Source organism: Gossypium hirsutum, chromosome D09 (assembly GCF_007990345.1).
Source record: "Gossypium hirsutum isolate 1008001.06 chromosome D09, Gossypium_hirsutum_v2.1, whole genome shotgun sequence".
NCBI lineage: Eukaryota > Viridiplantae > Streptophyta > Magnoliopsida > Malvales > Malvaceae > Gossypium > Gossypium hirsutum.
The window spans coordinates 49,136,022-49,160,245 of NC_053445.1; the positions used below are offsets into that span (position 1 = coordinate 49,136,022).

Here is a 24,224-nt window from a genome sequence, read left to right on the forward strand (position 1 = left end):
TTTTACCAAACATAAATTTTAATATTTTTAGATTATTTGGTAAAGAAATTAACTGTATTTTAATTATTAAATAGTATGGTAATTAAAATATTTTTTTATTAAAAAATATATATTTAATATAATTACTCATCATTAATTTGAATTCATTTTAAATAAGAAACTGAAATTAATAAATTGTACGTATAATATTGATTAATAAATAGACAGGCTTTGAAGTAGAGGTGATCATGGGTTGAGCGGCCCGGCCCGATGGTCCACCCGAAATATGGGAGGGTTCGGGTAAAAATATATGCCCGAAATATGAGTTTGGACAAAAATGAGGCCCTTTTGGAAAACGGGCCGGGCCTCAGGCAAAACTTTTTTGGTCTGGGTCCGGCCTGAATATATAATAAATATATATTTATTTTTAAAATATATTTCCCATTTCCCATTAGACATTTAATATTTATATAATAAATATATATAATAAATATTTATTTTTTATTTTTTTATTTTAAAGTATTTTTAAAATACTTTTTTTATTTTTAAAATACATTTTCGAATATAATAAATTGGTTGCAAAAAGGACGATGAGGACAATGATGATGATGTTTCTTCGGTTGCTTTTTAGGATACTTCCTTTCTAATTGTTGAAAATTTATTTTAGCTTACAATTTATATTTTGTTATAAAATTAAATATGTTACTGGTTAATATATGGATATCCTAGTTGGTTGATTATATTTTGTAGGTTTTTTATACAATTTTGGTGTTTACTAAAAAAAAAGGATCGGGCCGAGCCGGGCTCGGGCTTAGGAACTTTTTTCTCGAGCCAGGCCTAGACAAAATTTCAGGCCCATATTTCAGATCAGGCCAGGCCTAGGCCTAAGACGCGGGCCGAAAATTTTTCTGGGTCCGACCCATGATCACCTCTACTTTGAACAACATTATCAGCATTATATAATATATTAATTTTATATTTTAATATTATTATACTAATTTATATAATAATCGCATACCCATATATGTTAATTAATTTAATATACATTAATGTTTATTATTTATACATATTATGTGTACTAATTAAATTTTATATAAATTTATTATGAGTTAATTTATTATATATATATACATATATATTTGGACTATCTATTTAATCATGTTGTGTAGATTTTTTTAACTTGTATTTGAATTATTTTTCTTGTATTTGTATCACTTGAGAGTGTATTTGTATTATTTATTTTTAGGGATCCATTAGAAATATTTAAAGGACTTGACAAGTTATATAATTATTTTAGGTTTTGATTTCTCCATTTGTTGTATTTCATTTGACTATATTTCTAAATTTATTTTCATAAATATAATAATTATTTTATAAGTTTATCTATAATTAATGGTTGACATCCCAAGCAAAGTGGGTGTAAAATCTAGTTATTATAAATTTAAGATTATCTTTTATTAATTTAAAAATAGATATATAAATAGATTGTGTTGTCATATTTCAATAAGATAAGTATGTCACAATGTCAAAAAATTAAGCCACTATATCAGCTAGGACCCTAAGACCTTATAATATTATATTTACAACTGTAAATGATTTCCGCATCTAACCACTTGATGATTTCCTTCTTAACTATCTCTTTCATGATTGGGTTTAACCTTCTTTGACCATTAATAGTGCCTTTTTCACCATCTTCCAAGATGATTTTATGCATGCAAACAGAAAGGTTTATACTCGGATATCAGCTATCGTCCAACCGCTTGTCCTTTTGAATTTCTTCAAGACATTAATCAGCTTCTCTTCTTAACATTTGATTAATTCAACTGAAATAATCACAAGTAGAGTAGAAGAGTTACTCAGAAAAATATATTTAAGGTGAGAAGGAAGTACCATTATCACTAGCTTGGGCGGTTTTTCAGTTGAGGCTTTCAACTGCTCATACTCACAGGATTCCAACTCCAAATATTTGAAATGGGGTTGCGAAGTGAATCCCTTCAATTTGACTTCCAATTCAACTTGATCTCCATCTTCTTCATCGCCACTTAGTATCTCTGGTGCTAAGAGTTGTTCCAACAAAGCACCCGTAAGAATTGATGATTCTGTCTCATCCATAGCAAAACATTTTTCTCCTGCATCAGGGTATCTCATAGCTTTGAAAACATTAAAGGTTACTTTATCATCTTGGACTCGCATAGTAAGTTCTCCCATTTGAACATCAATTAATGTTCTTTCGATTACTAGAAAAGGTCTTCCCAAAATGATAGGGACTTATTTATCTGCTTCATAATCTAAAATAAGAAAGTCAGTAGGAAAAATAAATTTATCAACACGTACCAAAATATCTTCAATTTTTTCTTCAGGACGTGCTATTGATCGGTCTGCTAGTTGTAGTGTCACTGTTGTCGACAGTAACAATAGTGTTCTTCGGCAAATCCCCTTGGAGATTTGTGACCGATCTCTCAACCTTCAACAATTGCTATTTGCCGCCCCTAGCCCATCTTTAAGGTATTTTTGGGATTTATCTTTTCTACTAAGTGATATTTGTCTCGATTATTCTTTTTTTAAGATGAATCGGGAAAAGAAGAATTCAAAGATTCAAGATGTTGAATTTCAACCTTGGTTTTGAACTTTGAGAATAAAAGCAAGATACATCAAAATATTCAAGAAAAAACTCATGTTTCTAAAAAACAGTTTTCAACTTGATAATGAGTATGATGTGCCAACACTCATTCGAGAAATGGTTGAGAAACGAGGATGGAAGTTTTTGTGTGATATCCGATCTTCTCCTAATGAAGACATTGTTAGAGAGTTTTATGCTCACTTGAATTCGCCAACATTGACAACACTCCAAGTGCGAAAAAAGGAATTATCTCTATCATCGATAGCAATCAATGTCGTATTCAATTTACCTGATATTGATAATGATGACTATTCTACCATGATAGCCAATGCCAATAAAGAGACGATTCAATATATTCTGAAAGTTGTCACGATTTATGGAGCTAAATGGACAATTTCAAGAAAAAGTACTCGTTATTTAAGATGCTGTAAGAGAACATCTCATCTCTTCCAGGCTCGTTAAGATGTCAAAGGCAAAGTTAGGAAAAGTCCAGAGGTTTCCCAAAATCAAGCAAATTATCTTAAAATGTGTTAAAAGAGTTAAAAGTTTGAATTAATCTAAAAACTCATTGAAGGGATAAAAGGTTTTTAAACCCAAAGAAAATATTCTAGATGCCCTAAAATACTTTAAGATTGCATAGACTTGTATAGATGAATCTAGAGACCATGATCCAACCGTGCACTTTTACTATTTGTAGTCATTAGATCAAGAGGGCTTTGGCCTATAAATAAGGAGGCACCATCCATTACTTGTACATACTAGAGTTGATTAATAACACTTCTATAGAGTTCTTCTAAGCTCTCTCTTTGCTTACTTGCACTATCTTGGTGTGCTTTCTAGAGTGTCTACAAGTTAGCTAAAATGCTTCTTTGAGTGGATCAAATGATGATTTACTTAAACATTAGGTAAACTCGAGCCTAAAACCATACATTAGCGGACCTAAGTCTCGGCACATGATGCGTTGATAATATAAGATAATTTATAAGAATTATGAAATATAGTGGAGTTGAAGCCGATAAATACTAGTACTTCTAAATAAATCATTATTTGGTTAATTTAGTGAAAAATCTCTGATTTCTTAATAAAAGTGGAAGATAAAAATTAGGCTTAATGATTTATTTTCTCACTTTGGTACATGTGGCCCTATTAAAACATGACACATCAACTTTTTTTTAATATTATTTATATTATATTGATTAAAAATGAAAAAAAATCATATATAATATATAAATAATTTAAACAAGTTATTTTATAAACAATTTTTAAAAATATATTTTTTTAAAATTTATATTTATGAAAATATTTAAAATTCAAAGTTAATGGTGGTCAACGTCGATGAATGGTAAGCCAAAGTCAAAGGTATTTTTTAATATTTAAATATTTAAATTTCTAATTTTTTATCTTTTGAATTTTAATTTAATGTTTTTATTTTAAATAAACCTAATTGTCACGTGACACATTCTAATTGTCACCACATGTCAACCATTTTTTTAACACTATTACAAAAAAATAAATTGAACCGAATAACGGAATAATAACAAAATATAAAACTAATACAAAAAAATTATATGCCAAAATTAAAAAAATATGCATAGTTTCAAAAATTATATACTATTAGAATAGATCTAAAACGAGAGATAGTGGTGAAATTTTTTAAAATTTTAATACAATTCATCAATAAAAGTATCTTACAAATATGTTACCTTAATTATTATTAAGAATTGTTTTCTACGTTGCGTTTTTTGAATTTAATGATGTAGTATGAATTTATTTTTAATTTGATATGGTGACAATCTTAATAAATTAAGAAACAAAGTTGATGTAATGAAGATTTTAATAAATTTATTATGATTAAGAGATGAAGTTGATTATCAAAAGATTCCTTTATAACAATTTAAATTGAAAGACAGGTATTGAACATAATGATATAGAGGTTGAGTTTCTCAAACATTAGATTTTAATTCGTAAGCGCCCATGATCAATACAAGGTTTTTCAACCCTTTAATATTATAAATAAATTGAAAGTATATGCAAATGATTATAAATTGTTTTTAAAAAATTTAAGAATGAAGATGTTTATTTGGATAATATAGATTAGTTGAATGAAAATGTAATTATTAAAGTAGTAATTATTTTTTATTGTAATTATAAAGAATTGTAATTTCCTAGACGTGTTTGGTTGACAGAGTGTAATTACATGATAATTCTCTATGTCATATTTGATAGTACAAATTGTAATTATACATTTATATAATTTAATTTTTAAAAATTATTAGTATGATAAAAATATTTTTTAAATAAGTAATAAAATAAAATCGAAACATCATAAGTATTATTCTAGTATAAAAAAGTAGTTGATTATACAATTACTAATAAAATATGGATCATCACAACTCCACTTATGATTGAAGTTATAAAATATGTAACATGCTAGTACGATCCAATCTTGTTTTTTATGCTATACTAAGGTGACCTTGTTAATATAAGAAATAGTTTTTAAAACAACAAATGTCTTCTCAACCAAAGCTAGTGAGACAATGGGAAGTGAAGATGTTTTATCAACCAAAGTTCGCGAATAGGTTGCGGATCATATGGCGACATTGGGTGCAGAGGATTCCTTTAGGCTGCTTGTTTTCGATTCACCACTGGTGAAATCAATTTTGCATCAGGATATTGCAGAGGCATCATTGTAATTGATGGCTAATTCCCTGAATTAACTATTTTATATATTCTCTAAATAAAAAATGTTATCTCAACCCGAAACTTTGAATGTTTCAAATTATAGAGTTTGTAAGTTGTTTATGGTGATTGTGTCTAGCACTATTCTCTCGGATGATATCATATCCCATGATATCGTGCAAGAATTTTTTTTCTACTTGTATAATTAGCATTGACATTATAATATTTGAGTTCGAAGTCCAAATAGTCAATATCTTTAATTATAAAAACTTAATTTGGAGAAAGACTTGATGCTAGGTTATATCCCTTTTTATAATACACAAATTAAGTAAAACTAATATTAAATCTATAATATATAACCTTTATAAAAAATAATTTATAAATTTATAAATTTATAAATTATACAAAGCTTTCATAACACTTATTGTAAATAATATATTTTTTTACTATAATTTTTGAAAGTTATTTTTTATAAATAAATTATGATAAAAAAAACTATAATTTTTTTTATGAATAAGTGTATTATTTTTATAATACATAACATGAACACAGAAATAATTTATGTCTATACTTGGCCATAACTTTCTATTAATAAATATATTATAACACTTTTATAACATGTAAATTATTTTTTGTAATAAACTTTTGACCATAACTTTAAAATTTTTTTAAGATTTAAATAATATAATTTTTATTATAACTTTACAAAATACACAAATTGTATAATATCATTTGCTAGGATTTATAATATAAAAAAAATTAGACATAATCATCCTAAACACTTATACGTGTTCATATTCATAATATAATTTTTATAACTTTTATAAAAATAAAATTTTAAAATTGGATTTGAGTATAATTACCAATGCAATTACTCTAATTCTCAACCGCCTAAAAATTGAAAAGTATGTTTGAAATGCTTTAATTATACCCAATTCGGCTACACCTACCAATTATAATGATTACTCAAATCTACTATCCTTGTGTAATTATAAAAAAATACACCTAAATCCAATTACAAGTGATATTCCAAATACTAACTTATTATTATTATCAACATCTTGTAACACAATTATCCATGATATCATATTACCATCCTAAGATTTTCGGAAAAAATTGGGATTTAGTAAATCTTCACAATTTAATCCAAAATCTTTGGCTTTAAACGATGATCAGATTTCTGTTTCTTGCATGATTATTTATCAAGTTGAAAATCCTGTGACATTGAACAGTCTCCAAGAGATTAGAATCCTATATGAGAAATAGTTGCATCTTTGGCCGTTGCCATTTTACACATATAGAGTATTAAATAGGCAGAGAATGAAATTTCAATCAAGATTTAGAAAAAGAAGCGTTGGGTTAAGAAGATAGGGATTGGGGAGGTGAGTGAGAAATCATCACTGTCCACCCTAAATAATCATGATTCGCACTTTCCTTGGGCTTTCTTTTGGAGGCAAATCCCTCAATGATGGACCCTTGCAACAAATAATATTGCTTTGACTTTGGGAAACCATGTGCTGTTCCTGCATTATACCCACCTGCTTTGCTGCTATTTCCTCATACCTCACTTGCTGGTTCATATATTGACAAACACAGCATTTCACCTTTTTCTCATGCATTATTCATTAGGAAGGAGGTGTCTAATTGAATCTAGTCAAGCTCAGTTTGATTGAATTTTATGTTTTTTTAAAAATAGCTTACAATTTAAAGTTCACCAAAAATAAAAAGTAAACCAGATGAAACTTAGGATTAAGCAGATTGATTAAAAGTATAGTTGTTTTTCTTTTTAGCTTAAGGTGGGAAGGTTGAGTAGTCAATTTAAGCAAAGGTGCTATACTTATTGTGAATATGACGGCCATTTCCATTCACTTGTATTTAATCCGTTTTCATGCAGATTCAAATTCAAATAATATTTGTATTTAACCTATTTTCAATGTAGATTCAAATTCAAATAATATAAACAATCATTTGATATAAATAATTCGGAACACTTATTTACTAATGATTGATTTGCAAATCTTCAAAAGACAAATCAAGTTCATCTGTGATTTGCATAGACATCAATTTTTTTCACAAGGAACCAGATAAAAGAAATCAATAGAACTTTTAATTAGGTAAAAAAAAGCTCTAATGTATGGAATAATCATGATTAGCCAGCTGTTTTAAGCTTTTTAATTATAAACTAGATAGTGCAGCCATCTGTTTCTAAGTTTTCAAGTAGTGATCAGTTTATTTTTCACCTTGATGAAAGAACATCACCATCATTTCTCCCATCTAGGGTTAATTAATTTAATATTAGACATTGCCATTGCTGATCCAAGTGATACGGTATTATGATCTACATATATAGGACACTCATGAGTGCAGCCTACCTTGCAATTGCTTCACTTATTAGAGTCGTTCGATGTGTGCATATTCATTTCTTTTTTCATTTTTTCCATGTATTTAAAAATGTCATAATCTTACATTAGTTTCCAAATATGTAGTGTAAAATAGGAATACTTCAAGAAAAAATCAAAGTTTATTAATAAGAGTTGTATAGTTCATTTTAATCCATATATTAAATCAAATGAGTCTTTATACATTAAAATTTTATTAAATCATGACACCGTTAAAATTAGTGTTAAATCTATGATAATTTAAATAAAATATATTACACCCAATTAATTTATTCATGACTCAACCCGACCATAAAAAAACACAACCAATCTTTGAACTATTGTCCAGCTAAAGAAAACACAAACTTAACATATTTTTAACATATTTTCAACCACACGGGACACAATTTCTTTTTTATATGATTAGTTGGGTCAACTCAGTCATGAGAATATTAGTTTGATGCGAGTAACTAAATGATAAATTTTAATAGTGTCATTATTTAAATAAATTTTCAATATAGAAATACTGATATGGAATAATTTTTAATAAAGAGACTAAAATTAACTTTACATAGAAACTTTTAGTAGATTTTGAGCTAAGAAATAGAAAGAGTGAGAGCAACAAAGTTGCATATAGTTTTATACTATAATTACGTAAGCAAGAAATAACATATATTACTCAAACAAGATTAGGAAAGTTTAATATGACCATGTGTATGTTTAATTATTTTAGAAACAAATGGAATACTTGAAAGATATTGAAGTATCATTATCTTCACACATATATCCAAACATACATATTTAAAAAAGAACGAAATGTAAAAGCACCATACCAATTTGGAGATCAAATTAGCAGTAAATGTATTTGGGTGTTAATTTGAGCATGGAAATTATTGACTCATTTGAAACTAGTCGTATCAACACACATTTAATATTTTAGAATATATATTAAAATATAATTTAGAGAATAGAAGATCATTCACGAAAACTGTTGAGCCATGGAAAGTTACACTATACCTATAAGAAAAGACTATATATGGAGAGCTAATTGATGCATGCAAAACTCCGGTTGCTACACAATAATTTCCCCAAGGATAAAAAACCTCAATTCTATGAGGTGACAGAAATGAGTGCATTTGACTTTAGTGGTATTTGCTAATGGATGTCGCATTTTCATATTCATTCTACAAAGCTTTTGAGTAGGTTTTTAGATTATGTTAATCGGGATTTTTTAAATATTAATATTTTAAAAGTTTTTGGTCATACGTGTTAAACATTTCGCCACCAATATAAATCTACATTTTTTTCACCTCCAAATTAACAGCACCATTGGCAACATCCAACATGGGTTCTTGTGCTAAAACCATGATTCTCCTTTTCTTATTAGTCTGTCTCCATTCATTTACCAGTGAGCAAACATTTCAAAGCATTCAAAGTTGAAGTAGTCAGGTCAGTTTTAACGATGATTAACAAAGCTTTACCATATTCTGCAGGTGGAAACAAGGGCTCGGACTATGCTGCAAACTCTGCAACAAATGAAGTTAAACAGCAAATATATCCAAACTTTTTATCTGTCATAACAGAATAATCTTTTAAATATACATTTCATAACTTTATACTGTAATTTTAGTGTAAACCATTGTTCCATCTATGTTACTCGGACTTGAACGTGTCCGGATATGCACTCCAACACGGGTATATTCGATTTTTTTTTTTTAAGTTCATGTATTTAAAGAATCCTCTTGAGTCTATGTTGACATTGGTGTCAAACTATAGATGTTTAAAAGAAAAAAATAGAGTTAAAGCAACGTAGATTGTCATACTTTTGCTGAATATATAATGGCTCCACTTTGAAGGGCACGGTTCAAGTGCAGATGAGGAAACTGATACTAAATGTTGACATCCAAAGGGACTATGGTCCAGTCACTTCGAACCCAAAACACGAACCCGGACCGCCACGAGGAAATCAGGAACAACATCAACTGCTGGAGGTGGCAGATGAACTTCAATTTAAACTAAAGGCCAGTTAAGTATTACTAAAATATGATGTTTTGGTGGGTTTTGAACATAAAATATTGGGTGATAATTATGTTACAATACGTTGTTTTCTTCTGTTTATTATTATTATTTAGTTGTAAGTTGTTTGAGTATAATTACTAGCTTTTAAGCTATGAATTGATGTAAATAATCTGTATTTCAACGGCAATCTGTCCTTCATGGATAAAGAATCTGAAAACTACTGCAAGTCAACAACTAAGAAGTATATCTTGAAATTGAGAATATCAGAATCCAAAAATGGCTGGCGTTTCTTAGAAACAGCTGGCTATATGAAGTTATGATTCTTCAAATATTATTTTAATAAATAAAAGATTATGAAAAATTAAACATACTTACATCGGATGTTCATGTTAGAATTCAAGTAACATGGTTAATGTTAATGGTGTACATTGAAGAAGAACAAATCGGGTTGACCGGTAGATAGAGCTTTGATTCCATGCTCCATGTTTGATGAATATGTTTTACAGACAAAACTGAAACATCAACAAATAATATGAGATAAAATCTCCATGAATGAATATTAATTGGTTACTATAAGAGAAAAGAAGTAAGAACAAGGTTATGTAAGCTTAAGGAAAGTCGTGTGGAACATGGGAATTTAATACAGCGAACCAAACTGCTAAATTAAACAAAAGCAACTTTAAAGTTCCAATTTCCAATAATGAAAAAAATAAAAATAAAAAACACTAATGTTTGGGTACTCAGATGCATTTTTTATTGTTTTGGTGGCTTTCGATTCAAGTCAATTTAATCCATCTGTTATTTTATAAATTAAATCTAAATTTTTATGAACTACTGTCTGGGTTTTTATAAATAATATATGTTAATTAGAATCCATCGTGAAATCGAATTACATTCAGATTTAGATCAATATAAATCTGAATAAAATTTATATATGATATTTACACATTGTGAAATTCCAACCTAAATGCTCAAGATTTCAAAACTTTGATTTTTATCAATACTACCAAAATTTCATATTCAAACCTAAATACTCAAGATTTCAAGACCTCGACTTTTATCAATAAAAAAAGTAATACAATTAAATTTATTTTATAAAAAAGTGTGAAAAATGACAAGTAGATAAAATTAATTATCACTTAAATGGAATTAGTTTAAATTTTATTTATTTTAATATTATATTATCTTATAAAAACTTTAAGTTTAAAATTTGACTTTTATTTAAAATAATGTTAAATGTTTAAAATTTAAAGATAAAATGTAGAATATATATTTTTAGTACTTACATTTTCAATACTTAATTTTTAAACACTTATTTTTTCCACCCTTAATTTTTTTAATTTATCAAACAAAATTTGAATTTGTAAATAAAATTTCAAATCTAAAATTATTTTTCCTCTAAAATTATTTATTGTAATCATTAAATCTATTTGAATCCAAATAAATCAAATTATTTAACAAATAATTAATCTACTAAATATTTGAATTTAGTATATATAAAAGAATTAAATAAAAATTTTAAAAAATAAATAACAAATTTAAATATCTAAATTCATTATCCGTAAAAATAAATTAATTTAGATATTAAATATTCAAAAGTTAATATTAAATAAAAATTAAAATATATATTACTTAAATTTATAAAAGTAAATTGAATATACACAGAGGTTGCAATTTTTAAATACATTATAGGGCGTAGCCAACGTTCAATGGTGGTGTCGGTCGGAGACCGTTGCAAAGGGCAGAAAAAGCCAAAAACAGAACAGTTGACAAATATAAAGACATATATGCCCTCAAATCTTACCGGGCACTGCCGCAACCCGCAACGCCAGGCAGGCAATATCTACTTCTTTCTTTGAGCATACGGCGTATTGGTTGTGGTGAGCTGAACGCAAGTCGAATGCAGCCAAAGTCAAATTCCCAGAGGACTTCAGTTACTGTCCGCTTATTACATTTTACACGACAGTTCGCAATTTACTGTTTTGTCCTCGCGTTCAATTACATTTATATTTTATAGTCTCTCTCTCATCACTGACCTGGCTCAAACCTCCCCCTCAAGATTGGTTACTGGTGGCTTGTTCTAATCTTATAAGAGTCTGTTCTTTATTTTTATTTTTTTATTTTAATTTTTAATTCATTTCTCTCCTTCATCAAATCATCCTAGTTTTCTTTCATCTCCCAATTCGATTTTATTTTATTTTTGGATCCAATGCCGGGTCTCAAATCTCCACCAGATGCTCCTCCGCTACGGATTACAGTTTCGGAGCCACCGTCTCATAATCCAGTTCGTACCCCAAACAAAAAGATTCCATCGCCTTCTCCTTCTCGATCCAAGGCTTCCCCAGCTCGCTCCGCAAAGAAGCCTCCCCCTGACTCACCCAACCCGGATGATTCCTCACTCGATAACCCGGATCTCGGCCCTTTTTTGCTCAAGTTGGCCCGAGACACCATTGCTTCTGGAGAGGGTCCCACTAAAGCTTTGGACTATGCGATTCGAGCAGCGAAGTCTTTCGAGAGATGCGCCGTGGAAGGCGAGCCCAGTTTGGATCTGGCGATGAGCTTGCACGTGCTGGCGGCGATTTATTGCAGCTTGGGGAGGTTCGATGAGGCGGTTCCGGTGCTGGAGCAGGCGATTCAAGTACCGGATGTGGAACGGGGCCCGGATCACGCGTTGGCTGCCTTTTCGGGGCATATGCAGCTGGGGGATACGTACTCAATGCTGGGTCAAGCGGAGAAGTCAATTGGGTGCTATGAGCAAGGGCTAAAGATTCAGATCCAGGCTCTGGGAGAGACCGACGCCAGAGTTGGCGAGACTTGCAGGTATGGATTGTTTTTGTCTAGATTTATAGCAGATTTGAGATCTTTTGGGTGTTTGTTGAATAGGGTGAAGCGCAAACTATGTACTCTTTGCGAAGAGGTACAAAGATAGGATAGTTTACTAGGTATTGATACAAATCATATATATATATGAGTGTCTATATGTCCATATATATGGCCGATTGCTGGAATCTGGAAGAAATAAAGGGCTAATTTTATTCTGATTCCATAAGGGATGAAACTTTTAACTAGAAAGGTAATGAACTTAAAACCATGTAGCAACCTGCAAGCCATTTGCTTCTTCCATGGTGCTTCGTAGAGTGTAATATGGTTTGTTGTCCCTGTAATTAATGAATGGATCGTAGGTTTTAACTTAAAATACAGGATGCTATTGAAGGTCAGTTCTTGTTGGATGTACTTATTTTTCCTTGCGGAGATTTTTGGTGTTTGATTTGTTCTGTTTCTTGGTTTTCCCCGGAATGGTTATTTGTATTTTTGCATAAAATTGTTCAAGTTTTGTTCATGAATAATGGAAATGATAGGTACTTGGCTGAGGCCCATGTTCAAGCCATGCAATTTGATAAAGCTGAAGAATTGTGCAAGAAAACTCTTGAGATACATCATGCACACAGTGAACCAGCATCGCTGGAAGAGGCAGCCGACCGCAGGTTGATGGCACTCGTATGTGAGGCAAAGGGAGATTACGAGGCGGCTCTTGAGCACCTTGTCCTAGCCAGCATGGCAATGATAGCCAATGAGCAGGAGAATGAAGTAGCTTCAATTGATGTCAGCATTGGCAATATTTACATGTCTCTATGTCGCTTTGATGAGGCCATCTTCTCCTACCAGAAGGCACTAACAGTGTTCAAATCATCAAAGGGTGACAACCACCCTTCAGTTGCCTCCGTCTTTGTACGACTTGCGGATCTATACCACAGAACAGGAAAGCTCCGAGAATCAAAGTCCTATTGTGAAAATGCCCTGAGGATCTTTGCAAAACCCGTGCCTGGAACCACAGCAGAAGAGATAGCTGGTGGGTTAACCGAAATTTCAGCCATATATGAATCTGTTGATGAGCCTGAGGAGGCTTTGAAGCTCTTGCAGAAAGCAATGAAGTTGTTGGAAGACAAACCCGGTCAGCAAAGCACAATTGCAGGAATTGAAGCTCGAATAGGGGTGATGTTTTACATTCTTGGGAGGTATGATGAGTCAAGGAACTCTTTTGAGAGTGCAGTAACAAAGCTTAGAGCAAGTGGGGAGAGGAAGTCAGCCTTCTTTGGGGTTGTCTTGAACCAGATGGGCTTGGCTTGTGTCCAATTATTCAAGATTGACGAGGCTGCCGAGTTGTTTGAAGAAGCACGAGCAATACTCGAACAAGAATGCGGCCCATGTCATCAAGATACCCTGGGAGTATACAGCAATCTTGCAGCAACTTATGATGCTATGGGAAGGTAACTAATATTTTAAACTACAATGCGTCAAATTCCATTCAACCTAGCTTATTATCCATTCTAGTTCCATCATGTATTGTTAAATGTTATAGCGTAATATGCTTTTACAGTACAGTGTTATATATATCAAGAATTCAGTTACTTAATCTTCTGATATAAAAATCAGGGTCGAAGATGCAATCGAGATATTGGAGTATGTACTAAAATTACGAGAAGAAAAACTTGGAATAGCAAATCCTGATTTTGAAGACGAAAAGAATAGGCTGGCTGAGCTCCTGAAAGAAGCGGGCAGGCCACGCAACAGAAAAGCAAAATCACTGGAAAATCTCATCGATCCGAACTCAAAGAGGACGGCGAAGAAAGAGGGGACGAAAAAATGGGGTTTCAGAATTTGAAAGGAGGCATTTCCCAGGTCGTATCTAATCTGTTTTTCCAACTTATATCCACATTCTGTATCATGGAAGATCATGTATAGTGTTACAAGTTGTAATTTCTTGAGCTTTCTGTTTTTGGAGCTTTAAGATTTCATATTTTTTTTCCCTTAACCTTTTTACTATTGTTATTTGTGTTATTGAATGTCTGTGATGTGCTCTTGAAATTTGGAAAAGAAGAATGTTCGTTTGAGTGAATAAATCTTTGGGTGAATAAATTTGATTATATCTTTCTATATCTTTTGTATTGTAAACTAATGTATCAACTAAATTTGATTTTTAGTCTCTGTCCCTCCATCTTTCATCCGTTGCAATACGATATTCAACTAGAACTTTATTTATGAAACTCACATTTCATCCGTGATATTCAGCCAAAAGTGTGTCAACGCCACTTTCATCCTTGGAAAAATCTAACAATGTTATAATGATCACCATTGCTTTTCCTCTTTGGCTCTCCTCTACAATCCCAAAATTTTGATTTGACTAATAGAGTATAGCATCTCTATTCCAACCTAGACACAGAATAAAAGAACAACAATTGACAATGAAAATGATGTTGCCAATCCAATCTAACCCATTAAGGGCATTCAAACCCGTATGTGCTATGCGTAGGTCACCGAGAGGGTCTCTCTCTCCTTCAAAAGAGCACCTAAGAGCGTCAATGCTCCTCAAACCACTCTCTTCCATCATATTTAGGGAACTTCTATAATATCTTCGTTCAGCTCAGCCCACGGGGCACAAAATGTATGTAAGATCTAAGAAACCTTAAAAATGGGCAAGAGACTCTCTCCAATTTTATTCTTTGTTTGTATCAGTACTAACTTAAACATAGAAAGATGTTCTGGAGATCAAACTCCAACGCCCTTTGGCCCTTCTTTCGTTCTTTTATAGGCTCATCTAGCCCCTCCATTAGCCAGCTACCCATCTTGCTAAAATCCACTTTCTCGTTGAACAAAAAACCCTTTTAACCCTAAGTAGGTTTTAGGTGGGTAAAAACTTTTGAGATAGCATTTAATGAAGAGAAAAAGGAGATGACATTCATTTATGGGAACGAGATATATATGAGATGGTATAATGGGTTCATAGAATCTTTCCTTACTCCGAGTTATATTTTTAATAAATTTATTATCGAATCTCAAAATTAATCTTTAAGTTTCTTTAACTACCTTCTTTATTTGTTTGAATTTCGGTAATCCACAAGAGAGAAATTAAAAATTATGCGAGATAAATGTTATATACATGTTTCTTTTTTAAAAAATGGTTCTTTATCTTAAATGATATATATTTTTTAAAATGTGGTTATCTTATCCTTAATGATTTTTAAAAAAAATTATAAATAAAAATTAATAAATACACTAAAATATTTAAAAAAAGTAACAATTTTTAGATATAAAACATATATCAGTTTTAACCCTATTTTCATGGAATCAATTTCCTTTTACTCATTTTAATTTCGTACTTGGCGGCTTTTCGTCCAATGCAAAACATTTTAATACCAAACAACAAATGCGATGTCGTTTCATCGCTCCGACAACAAAATCTCCCAGAATAACCCCAGCAAATTACATGTATACAGTTACCCCATCTGGAAAAAGTAAACGGACTCCTCCAAGGAGTTTTATGTAATTTGAAACTAACTTGATCGGCACTTTCAAAAATCCTTTTCATTTATTTTGATATTTTAGGAAATAAATCTCCCTTTTTTCCCAATCGATTTGCCCAACTAAAAATCCCCACTTTCCCTACTCTTCCAGGTGACCCTTCATCCTGGAATCAGGCAAAACATTAATTAAAATTGTTGTTTTAATTTCAGCGTCATTTTTTATTCTTTTAAAAGTAATTCGAGGAACCCTAGTTTCCCCAACTTGAAAGGTAATAAGGCGACAGTTTTATTTCAATAGTCTGATTCTTTTTTTTCTTTTTTTTTTTTGCTAATTTCTGTCATTTTATTCTGATATTTTTCATACAAGAAGTTCAAATTTCTTTTGCTATGAAACTTAGTGAAAAGTTCAAGCTTGTGGACAAGCTGATTTCCAATCAGTAGATTTTGCATTGAACTCGTGCCCTGAAACGCCTGAGACGATGCCGTTGTCGTTCTTGGTCAACAAATTTTGTGGTATTTTTTTTTATTTCCTCAGATTTCTTATCTGTTTGTCGATATAATTGTGGAGAAAATATGGATTTGTTCAAGATTTTGTGAAGATAATTTTGGCGTTTGTTGTGCTTAGGTAAAATGCAATAGGAAATTTTAAATTTAGGAAATTACAGAAGCTAACTATGATTTGAGTCGTAATCTCTCTTCTTCACTCGTTTTATTTAGTTGATCAAGTTTCTTAACAATGACTGAACTTATTTAGCTTTTGTTTGATGTTAAACGAAACTCGTTTGATAATTGGATGAGGCTTAAATCCGATTACCCTTTTACTGAGAGATCTCTATTTATGTGTTTAATGGTAAAAGTCAATCTTTTGTAGAATTAGAGATAATTATTTAGCTATTTGATGGGTTCTTGACATTGTTGTGCTGCTATGAATTTCAGGGGATTACATTTATGAACTGCAATAACATATAATGGCATCACAAGCTTATCATCTTCTCTTAAGGTAGTTAGGTACTGAATGCTGTAAAGCACAGAAAACATGGGAGACGGAAATAACACCTCAGGCAGAGGCATTGCAGCCAACAATACTCCATCCAGCAACAGTGAGAAGCCGGAGTGGCTGCAACAGTACAATCTGCTCGGCAAAATTGGTGAAGGTACTTATGGTCTTGTGTTTCTTGCTAGAATCAAGTCTCCGACAAACCGTGGAAAATGCATTGCTATTAAGAAGTTCAAGCAGTCCAAGGATGGGGATGGTGTCTCCCCCACTGCCATCCGAGAAATCATGTTGCTCCGGGAGATTTCACACGAGAATGTTGTGAAGCTTGTGAATGTGCACATTAATCACGCAGATATGTCATTATACCTGGCTTTTGATTATGCTGAATATGACCTCTATGAAATCATTAAGCACCACAGGGACAAGGTTAATCATGCCATGAACCAATACACTGTTAAGTCATTGCTCTGGCAGCTGCTTAATGGACTGAACTATCTCCATGGCAACTGGATCATACATCGAGATCTAAAGCCGTCAAATATATTGGTTATGGGTGAAGGTGAAGAACAAGGGGTTGTCAAAATTGCTGATTTTGGACTTGCAAGGATTTATCAAGCTCCCTTGAAGCCATTATCTGAAAATGGTGTAGTTGTAACTATTTGGTACCGTGCACCTGAATTGCTTCTTGGTGCAAAGCACTATACCAGTGCAGTTGATATGTGGGCTGTTGGATGTATTTTTGCTGAGCTTTTGACTTTGAAGCCACTTTTTCAAGGTGCAGAAGCCAAATCTACACCAAATCCTTTTCAACTGGATCAGCTGGACAAGATATTTAAGATCTTAGGCCATCCCACCCTGGAAAAGTGGCCTACGCTTGCAAGTCTTCCACATTGGCAATCAGATGTGCAGCACATTCAATCACACAAATACGAAAATGCTGGACTTCACAGTGTTGTTCATCTTTCTCCGAAGAGTCCTGCATTTGACCTTTTATCTAGGATGCTTGAATATGATCCTCGTAAGCGTATAACTGCTGCACAGGCCTTAGAGCATGAGTACTTCAGAATTGAGCCCTTACCAGGTCGCAATGCACTGGTACCCAGCCAACCAGGAGAGAAAATAGTCAATTATCCTACTCGTCCGGTGGACCAGAATACTGATTTTGAAGGGACAACCAGCATTCAGCAACCACCGCAACCTGTGTCATCTGGAAATGTAGCTGGTGGCATGGGTGCCCATGTAGGGAGAAATGGATCTGTGAATCGGCCCATGCCACCTCCTCCCATGCAGAGAATGCCACAGGGCATTATGGCTTATAATTTCTCATCACAGGCTGGAGTGGGTGGTGGAATAAATCCAGGAGGCATGCCAATGCAACGAAATCTTGCTGCCCAAGCTCATCAGCAGCAACAGTTGAGAAGGAAAGATCCAGGAATGGGCTTGACTGGATACCCTCCGCAGCAAAAATCAAGACGCATGTAAGAAAATTAACTTCTGATATGTTAATCATCTGAATGTAATTGAGTACAGTGTTGTATTCTTTCAATTTCAGTATATTATTAAACTTATTTCATGGAATTTATAGCCCATTGACTTGTGCGAGATCTATAGATCTATTAATGTGAACTCTCTGCATGTTCAATCACAAACCATGCTTCAAATTCAAAGTCATAGATTACTGTGAGATCAATCCCCTAGGTTCAAAATGTCCGTTGAATAACCTTACTGTTATTGCTTGATGAACATTTCCTTGCTGCAGATATTCGTATGTTGCAATTTTTTTTTTGTTTGACGACTTATGAATTTAGTTATTTGAAAGTTAGCAAAGATCAGGTGCACAGGTGAGTTTTTGACCCCAACATGAAGAGGCCTCCAAAGCTTACAAGTCACAGATCTCAACTTCAACATTTTGTTCTTACGAGGGAAACATGGTATCTTTATCTTTTATTTTTTTATGTTTAGTTAAGGTTTTCTTTTACCAGGTGATGCTGAAGTAGGTTAGAAAATCTTGAATGGAGTTCCAATTTGAGTTCTGGTAATCATTTGCCTTCTTTTTGTCTTGCTCTTAGCAGAGACGAGAATTGGGATTTTTTTAGTTAAAAAGAAAGGTTTCTTACAGCTTGAGCAAGCACTTGGAACCAAAACCTGTACTTTCACTCATCTAGAATTCTAGGACTACAAGAATTAAATTCTAAAATTACAACCTAATCATAACACTCCAGTACTCTCACAGGAACTACCTAGATTGGCCATCGCACTTTGAACAGACAATCTAACCATATTGCTGCCTGATGATATTGAAACATCTAGGCATTCCTGAAGGTCGGAATCGCAAGCTATCAAAACCCATTCGTTATCCTCATCCAAATACTTGATTTCAAAAGTACCCACATCCAGCTTCAGCCTCTTGGCCACTTCCTCTTTCAGTTCCACTATACCAGAAGTTAAGGAGATCCGAAATCTAATTATATCTTCTCTGTATGTAGCCTTAATCGTCACACTCGTTTTTTCCTGCCTAGCTGTTAAATTGGGTGTTGATTGAGTATAAGTAGTTGTGGCCTGCTTGAGAGCTAGATCAGAATATGGAGGTGGTGTCTCATCTACGGCGGCTTCCGCTGCTGAAGGGCATAGGTTTCTCAAGTCTTTAGAACTTCCGGCACCCTCTACTAGCATACCCCCAAAGGGCTCTTGACATTCTGTAGCCAGAAGGGCTTCAGGCATTGAGAATGTGGCTGATACATTCAACCCCCCTAAAGATTGAAAGGCCAATTCAGGAGGGCTGTGTGCTTTAAAGCATTGAATGGAATTGAGTGGATCCTTAGTACCTGCGCTTTCAATTTCAGGATTACCTTGGCACAGGCCACGAGAAGTAGGCATGTCAGCACTCTCTTCTCTTTGGCATCTCAGCACTTCTTCCCCTTCATCCATGTTCGGTGAAAGCCCATTCAGCTGAGGGAAAAGTTCTTGGCTCGATGTCCTCCCTCCAAGCAACCAATCTTCCACCAAAGCTTGTCCATTACTTCCCTGTGTACTATCATCTTTTTCACCTTGAGGCTCCAAAGGTTTGGAGTTTGGTGAGTTCTGTTGATTGGAACCTTTCAAACTGGTTGGCCATGATACCGAACCAACAGTAACTGGGAGCGGACTACTGGCGAGAGAAGCTAAACCAAATGTGCTGTCTGTCGTACCTTGGACAGATTCAATAACACATTTTAGCTTGCTCAAGGAACGGTTAACTTTGTTGATCCTACGAGATGGCCATCGGGAGATCCCATGCTGCCTGCAGATGCGCTTCATTGTCGTAGGGCAAACTGTAAAGCAAAAATCTCCCTGAGCATAGTCCATTTGAATAGTACCAAAACTGTATTCCAGATTATATAATATAAGTTTAAAGGCTAAGAAAAATTTTCATATAGAGCATATTACCACCAAGGCTTTTTGCAGCATCTTTGAGACTCCCTGCAAAATACTGTTGGAGCACCTCCAGACTAATTGATTTCTCGGTTTTCCCACGTTTTCTCTCCAGTTTTTTTCCATCTTTATTCTGTGGAAGACAAATAGGTTTGTCACTTCCACTAGCTGCAATGCTACCTCCAGTAGTTGCAGGGTCAAGATTCATGGTTAAATACTGTCGTGATGAATCTAATTGTAGTTCTCTATCTGGTGAGGTGTTAATCCCAGGTGGTGATTTCACGGATGGAGGGATTGGAACCGATTCAAGTATCGAATCATGCCTTTCATCTGAAGAAGCTTCAATGATTTGGATAAATCCTTCACTCTCTTCAAATTTGTCTCCGGAAGCAACCTTAAGACTTCGGAAATGCTGCTTCATTGTTGCCAGCATGGAGCCCAACAAAGTCCGTTGTTCATTGCTGTCAACAATAGCTGAGGGCAAAAAGAATTCAAGAACATAATCATCATCTCCGGTATAAGCACTCCGTAAACAGATTGCGAAACATGCGGTTAATCCAAACATGCGAGCATAGTGTACCAAGGGGTACTCAGTTTTGCAAAACTGGGTAATGTCGGCACAGAAGCACGAGTTGTGGCATAAAAACGCCCGACCGGCAACACCCTGACCCTTTTGTAGGTGATGCTCGAGACAAGCCTCTCGGAAACCCCACGTGTGAGCATCTACAACATAGGAAGCCAAATCAGTTGTTGACATACAGACTTGTCCCATGCAGCTACCATCAAAGCTTGTACAGCTTCTTTTTAGACCACCACCATTGGCCAGAACACTGCGATGCTGGCAAGGAACCCAGGTTTGAGCCAAAGGTAGTTTGTGATTTTCACATACTACTGTCAAAATCTCCAAAATTTCAGCCAACGCATTTTGGCGACTTTTATTGCAAATCTGGTGTAAAGGCATTACTTCATCAGTAACAGACAGAAGAAATGAAATAACACCATACATTTTTTTGCAGTATCCATAAAGTGAACTAACAGATTTGAAGAATAAGCTTTTAAAGCTTCACCTGGGTGATCGGATGATCCAATATTTCTGAACTCTTCAGATTCACTGCCTGCATGAGAACTGAAATCACGTGACTGAGGAATCTCGAAGCATTTTAACATAATATTTGCCAAGAATCAGTGCTTAAGAATACAAAAGGAAAATAAGAAGGGTTCTTTGAGAAAGTCTCCAACGGACGGACTGGATGTGAATGTCAAATATGGGTATATATTCAACACGGATGAGTTCAGTTTTTTAAAGTTCTTTCATGTATTTGAACTTTGGAGGGTCCTTGGAATGTCAAATTACTATACTCGTATCCGGGAAATGCGTACTTGGAAAAAAATACAAGGTTAGGATGTACTGGAAAGAAACACAACCTGAAGTGCTCTGCATACTTTATCAACCTCAGGTGCATAGTTAATCTTCTGTGAAGTCATTATGAGTTCAAGTACACCAACACAAGACTGCATTGAAGGTTCAAACACTGGCAATGCCAAGGTTCCCTGAACATTGTAATGCAAAGCATGGCCGAGCCGTGAGTACTCTTTGCTCGAATAATACTGCACATTCGGAGTCCATTCTGGCAATTTCTGCAGGAAAACACGACCGGGAAGCCCAAGCTGCTTATCACTCTCCCCATCGACAGAAAACATGTACATCAATGAAACCATCCGATACTGATGCAGCCCGTTGCTATTTGGATCGAGAACGAAGGGTTGTCCCGAAGTCGTTAGGACATATCGGCCACCACTCTTTATGGGCGCCCAAACCTGTGCTAGAACATGTTGTTGTGTCGATTCTTTGAAGTAACGCAGTGCCTGAGTCATCCTTTCTTTCATTGCACAATAACTATCTGGGTTCTCAAGTGGAACCGGTCCCAGAAATGGCGAAGACAGCCCTCTCTTATTATCGTCTTCCTTAGGATTCTCATTCACTGAATTGGAAGTGCCTGCATTTAGTATAGTTTTAAAATACAAATCAAGTCAGTTAAGCAAACATGTACAGTTTCTAGAATGATGCTCTAGAATAAGCCCAGAAAATTGTAGAATATTAGGTACCCCATATTGTATTTTTATTCAATCATAAGTTCAATTTCCTTCTTCCATGGAATTAGGGTCTTGAGAAACTTAAAAAGGGATTTAAAAACCCGAAGAGATGAGATAATTTCGGACACGTACTAAAAATTATAAAAATATTAAATATTATCAGGTACCAATCATTTTGGATATGAAATGAAAATATTTACATAAACATCAACAAAATTTTCAGGGTTCCAAGAAGGGTCAAATTCAACCAAGACAGACCAAACCAAATTCAAGCTTCAAATCAACAAACTAAAACACGAAAAACCCAAAAAGGGATCAGCTATTACAAATAAGAAAGCCAAAAAGAAAAAGAGAATAAAATATTGGAAGTCCAGAAAAGGACTAACAGGTTAGGAAAAGATTGTAACCGGCTGCAGACCCAAGCTTACTATCTTCATCAGAGAAAGTCCAGAGAGGAGAAAAAGGCTGCTCGGAAGAAGATATGATGAAAGGAGAAGGTGGGTTAGAAAGGAAAGTCAGCTGATCCAACGGCCAGGAATTCTGGAGATCAACGCCATCATCGTCATCATCAACCGAATCCATGATCCCCTGCGGTTGTTGTTTTGGCGGGAAAGGACATGCTTTGTGTTCCTCTGGCTCACACATTCTCCTGGGGAAAAGGAAATTTTTTGCTCCTTAAAAAAATTCTTGTTATTTGGGGTGGAGAAACGAAGGTTGTTTTCCTCTCTGCTTTTTTGTTTGGTGGGGAGAGACAGAGAAGGAGAAAAAAAACAAACAAAAAAGAAAAAACACATACGTAATACAATACAGTGACTTGTTTCTGCGCATATTTGTTAATTCACGCATTCTGGCATATTGATGCAGAAAGGACATTTTTTATTTCATGGCTCAAATATATTTTTTATTTAATATTTAAAACTATCAATACTCCTTCAATTCTGAAACAAGATTATAATCTCATATCTTTTTATACCAATAAAAATATTAATTTAATTCATAATCAATTAAAATTACCTCAAACATCTTAACATAAAAAAATCTATGAAAAGGAAGAGTAAATTCATATTAAAAAGAGAGAGAGAGAGAGAAAGAAACATAAAATGGGCCACACAAAGCTAAAAATATCTTTTGAGAAAACTTAAAAAAAAAAACCATACAGAAAATTATATTTGATTTCTATACAATAAAAATTTTCAATACCTTATTAAAAAAACCCTTATATTACACTTTAAATTATAACACCTGTTACACGCAAAAATGATCATAAGTTCCACAGTGTTTTTACTTCCAAATAATTTAAACAAAAATAATATGAATATTAAAGACACCAGCAATCATCAAAGCATAGATCAGCGAGAGATGGAGAGACGCCGAAGTCGCAACAGAAATAGGCAAAGGCTTCACAAAGCAAAGGGAAAAAAAGAAGAAAATCAGCCATGAACGGAGTCTCACTAGACATCAAAATGATGGACGAAAACAAAGTGAGAGACCCTCTGGAGCTCTAAGGCCTGCTTCACGCATGCAGGCGGACTAAGGTCAGCTAAAAGAGAACCACAGGTCTTGAGTTATTATGCCGAAAAAACTAAGGGCATGGAAGGAACCTAAACGATGGTTGATGATGTGAGTGGTCACGACCCTGGCCCGAACTGGAAGGGATGATAGAGTTTGAACCTTAAACTCACAGTCAAAAAATGAGAAACGTGTGGCGCTGAAATGTGTTTTAATCACATGAGTAGAATCGATTA

General features: G+C 33.7%; 3 protein-coding genes across 9 annotated transcripts; 2 read left to right on the forward strand and 1 right to left on the reverse strand.

Annotated features, from left to right (window-relative positions):
* Nucleotides 1–11,390: 11,390 nt before the first annotated feature.
* LOC107890712 (protein KINESIN LIGHT CHAIN-RELATED 1) lies at nucleotides 11,391–14,610 on the forward strand. Its single transcript, XM_016815240.2, has 3 exons — nucleotides 11,391–12,495; nucleotides 13,035–13,943; nucleotides 14,110–14,610. Exons 1-3 carry the CDS (start codon nucleotides 11,885–11,887, stop codon nucleotides 14,336–14,338), a joined length of 1,749 nt encoding a protein of 582 aa, XP_016670729.1. The 5' UTR covers nucleotides 11,391–11,884; the 3' UTR covers nucleotides 14,339–14,610.
* A 1,362-nt stretch (nucleotides 14,611–15,972) lies between these two features.
* Nucleotides 15,973–18,552, forward strand: LOC107890713 (cyclin-dependent kinase E-1). Of its 4 annotated transcripts, none has more exons than XM_016815242.2 (3): nucleotides 15,974–16,246; nucleotides 16,345–16,490; nucleotides 16,914–18,552. In XM_016815242.2, the coding sequence occupies exon 3, from the start codon at nucleotides 17,014–17,016 to the stop codon at nucleotides 18,454–18,456; it is 1,443 nt and encodes a 480-aa protein (XP_016670731.1). In that variant the 5' UTR covers nucleotides 15,974–16,246; nucleotides 16,345–16,490; nucleotides 16,914–17,013; the 3' UTR covers nucleotides 18,457–18,552. The 4 variants fall into 4 exon arrangements, with proteins under 4 accessions (XP_016670733.1, XP_016670731.1, XP_016670730.1 ...); XM_016815241.2 differs by having other exon boundaries at nucleotides 16,348–16,490; XM_016815243.2 differs by having other exon boundaries at nucleotides 16,376–16,490.
* Nucleotides 18,553–19,047: 495 nt separating this feature from the next.
* Nucleotides 19,048–24,144, reverse strand: LOC107890711 (protein NLP6). 4 transcript variants are annotated; one of them, XM_016815237.2, is made up of 6 exons: nucleotides 23,932–24,144; nucleotides 22,866–23,128; nucleotides 21,811–22,382; nucleotides 21,453–21,500; nucleotides 20,401–21,331; nucleotides 19,048–20,285 (listed from the first exon to the last, which is right to left on the reverse strand). In XM_016815237.2, the coding sequence occupies exons 2-6, from the start codon at nucleotides 23,122–23,124 to the stop codon at nucleotides 19,183–19,185; spliced, it is 2,913 nt and encodes a 970-aa protein (XP_016670726.1). In that variant the 5' UTR covers nucleotides 23,125–23,128; nucleotides 23,932–24,144; the 3' UTR covers nucleotides 19,048–19,182. The 4 variants fall into 4 exon arrangements, with proteins under 4 accessions (XP_016670726.1, XP_040957099.1, XP_016670725.2 ...); XM_041101165.1 differs by lacking the exon at nucleotides 23,932–24,144 and having other exon boundaries at nucleotides 19,048–19,724; nucleotides 19,824–20,285; nucleotides 22,866–23,474; XM_016815236.2 differs by lacking the exon at nucleotides 23,932–24,144 and having other exon boundaries at nucleotides 19,048–19,724; nucleotides 19,800–20,285.
* Between the last annotated feature and the right edge of the window lie 80 nt (nucleotides 24,145–24,224).

Coding starts and splice junctions, on each gene's coding strand:
- LOC107890712 (XM_016815240.2), top strand. CDS start 11,885: ATGCCGGGTCTCAAATCTCCACCAGATGCTCCTCCGCTACGGATTACA. Junction 12,496..13,034: donor AGAGTTGGCGAGACTTGCAG/GTATGGATTGTT, acceptor TGGAAATGATAG/GTACTTGGCTGAGGCCCATG. Junction 13,944..14,109: donor ACTTATGATGCTATGGGAAG/GTAACTAATATT, acceptor TATAAAAATCAG/GGTCGAAGATGCAATCGAGA.
- LOC107890713 (XM_016815244.2), top strand. CDS start 17,014: ATGGGAGACGGAAATAACACCTCAGGCAGAGGCATTGCAGCCAACAAT.
- LOC107890711 (XM_016815237.2), bottom strand. CDS start 23,124: ATGTGTGAGCCAGAGGAACACAAAGCATGTCCTTTCCCGCCAAAACAA. Junction 21,501..21,810: donor AAGTATGCAGAGCACTTCAG/GTTGTGTTTCTT, acceptor GTTCTCATGCAG/GCAGTGAATCTGAAGAGTTC. Junction 20,286..20,400: donor TGCTGCAAAAAGCCTTGGTG/GTAATATGCTCT, acceptor TTTGCTTTACAG/TTTGCCCTACGACAATGAAG.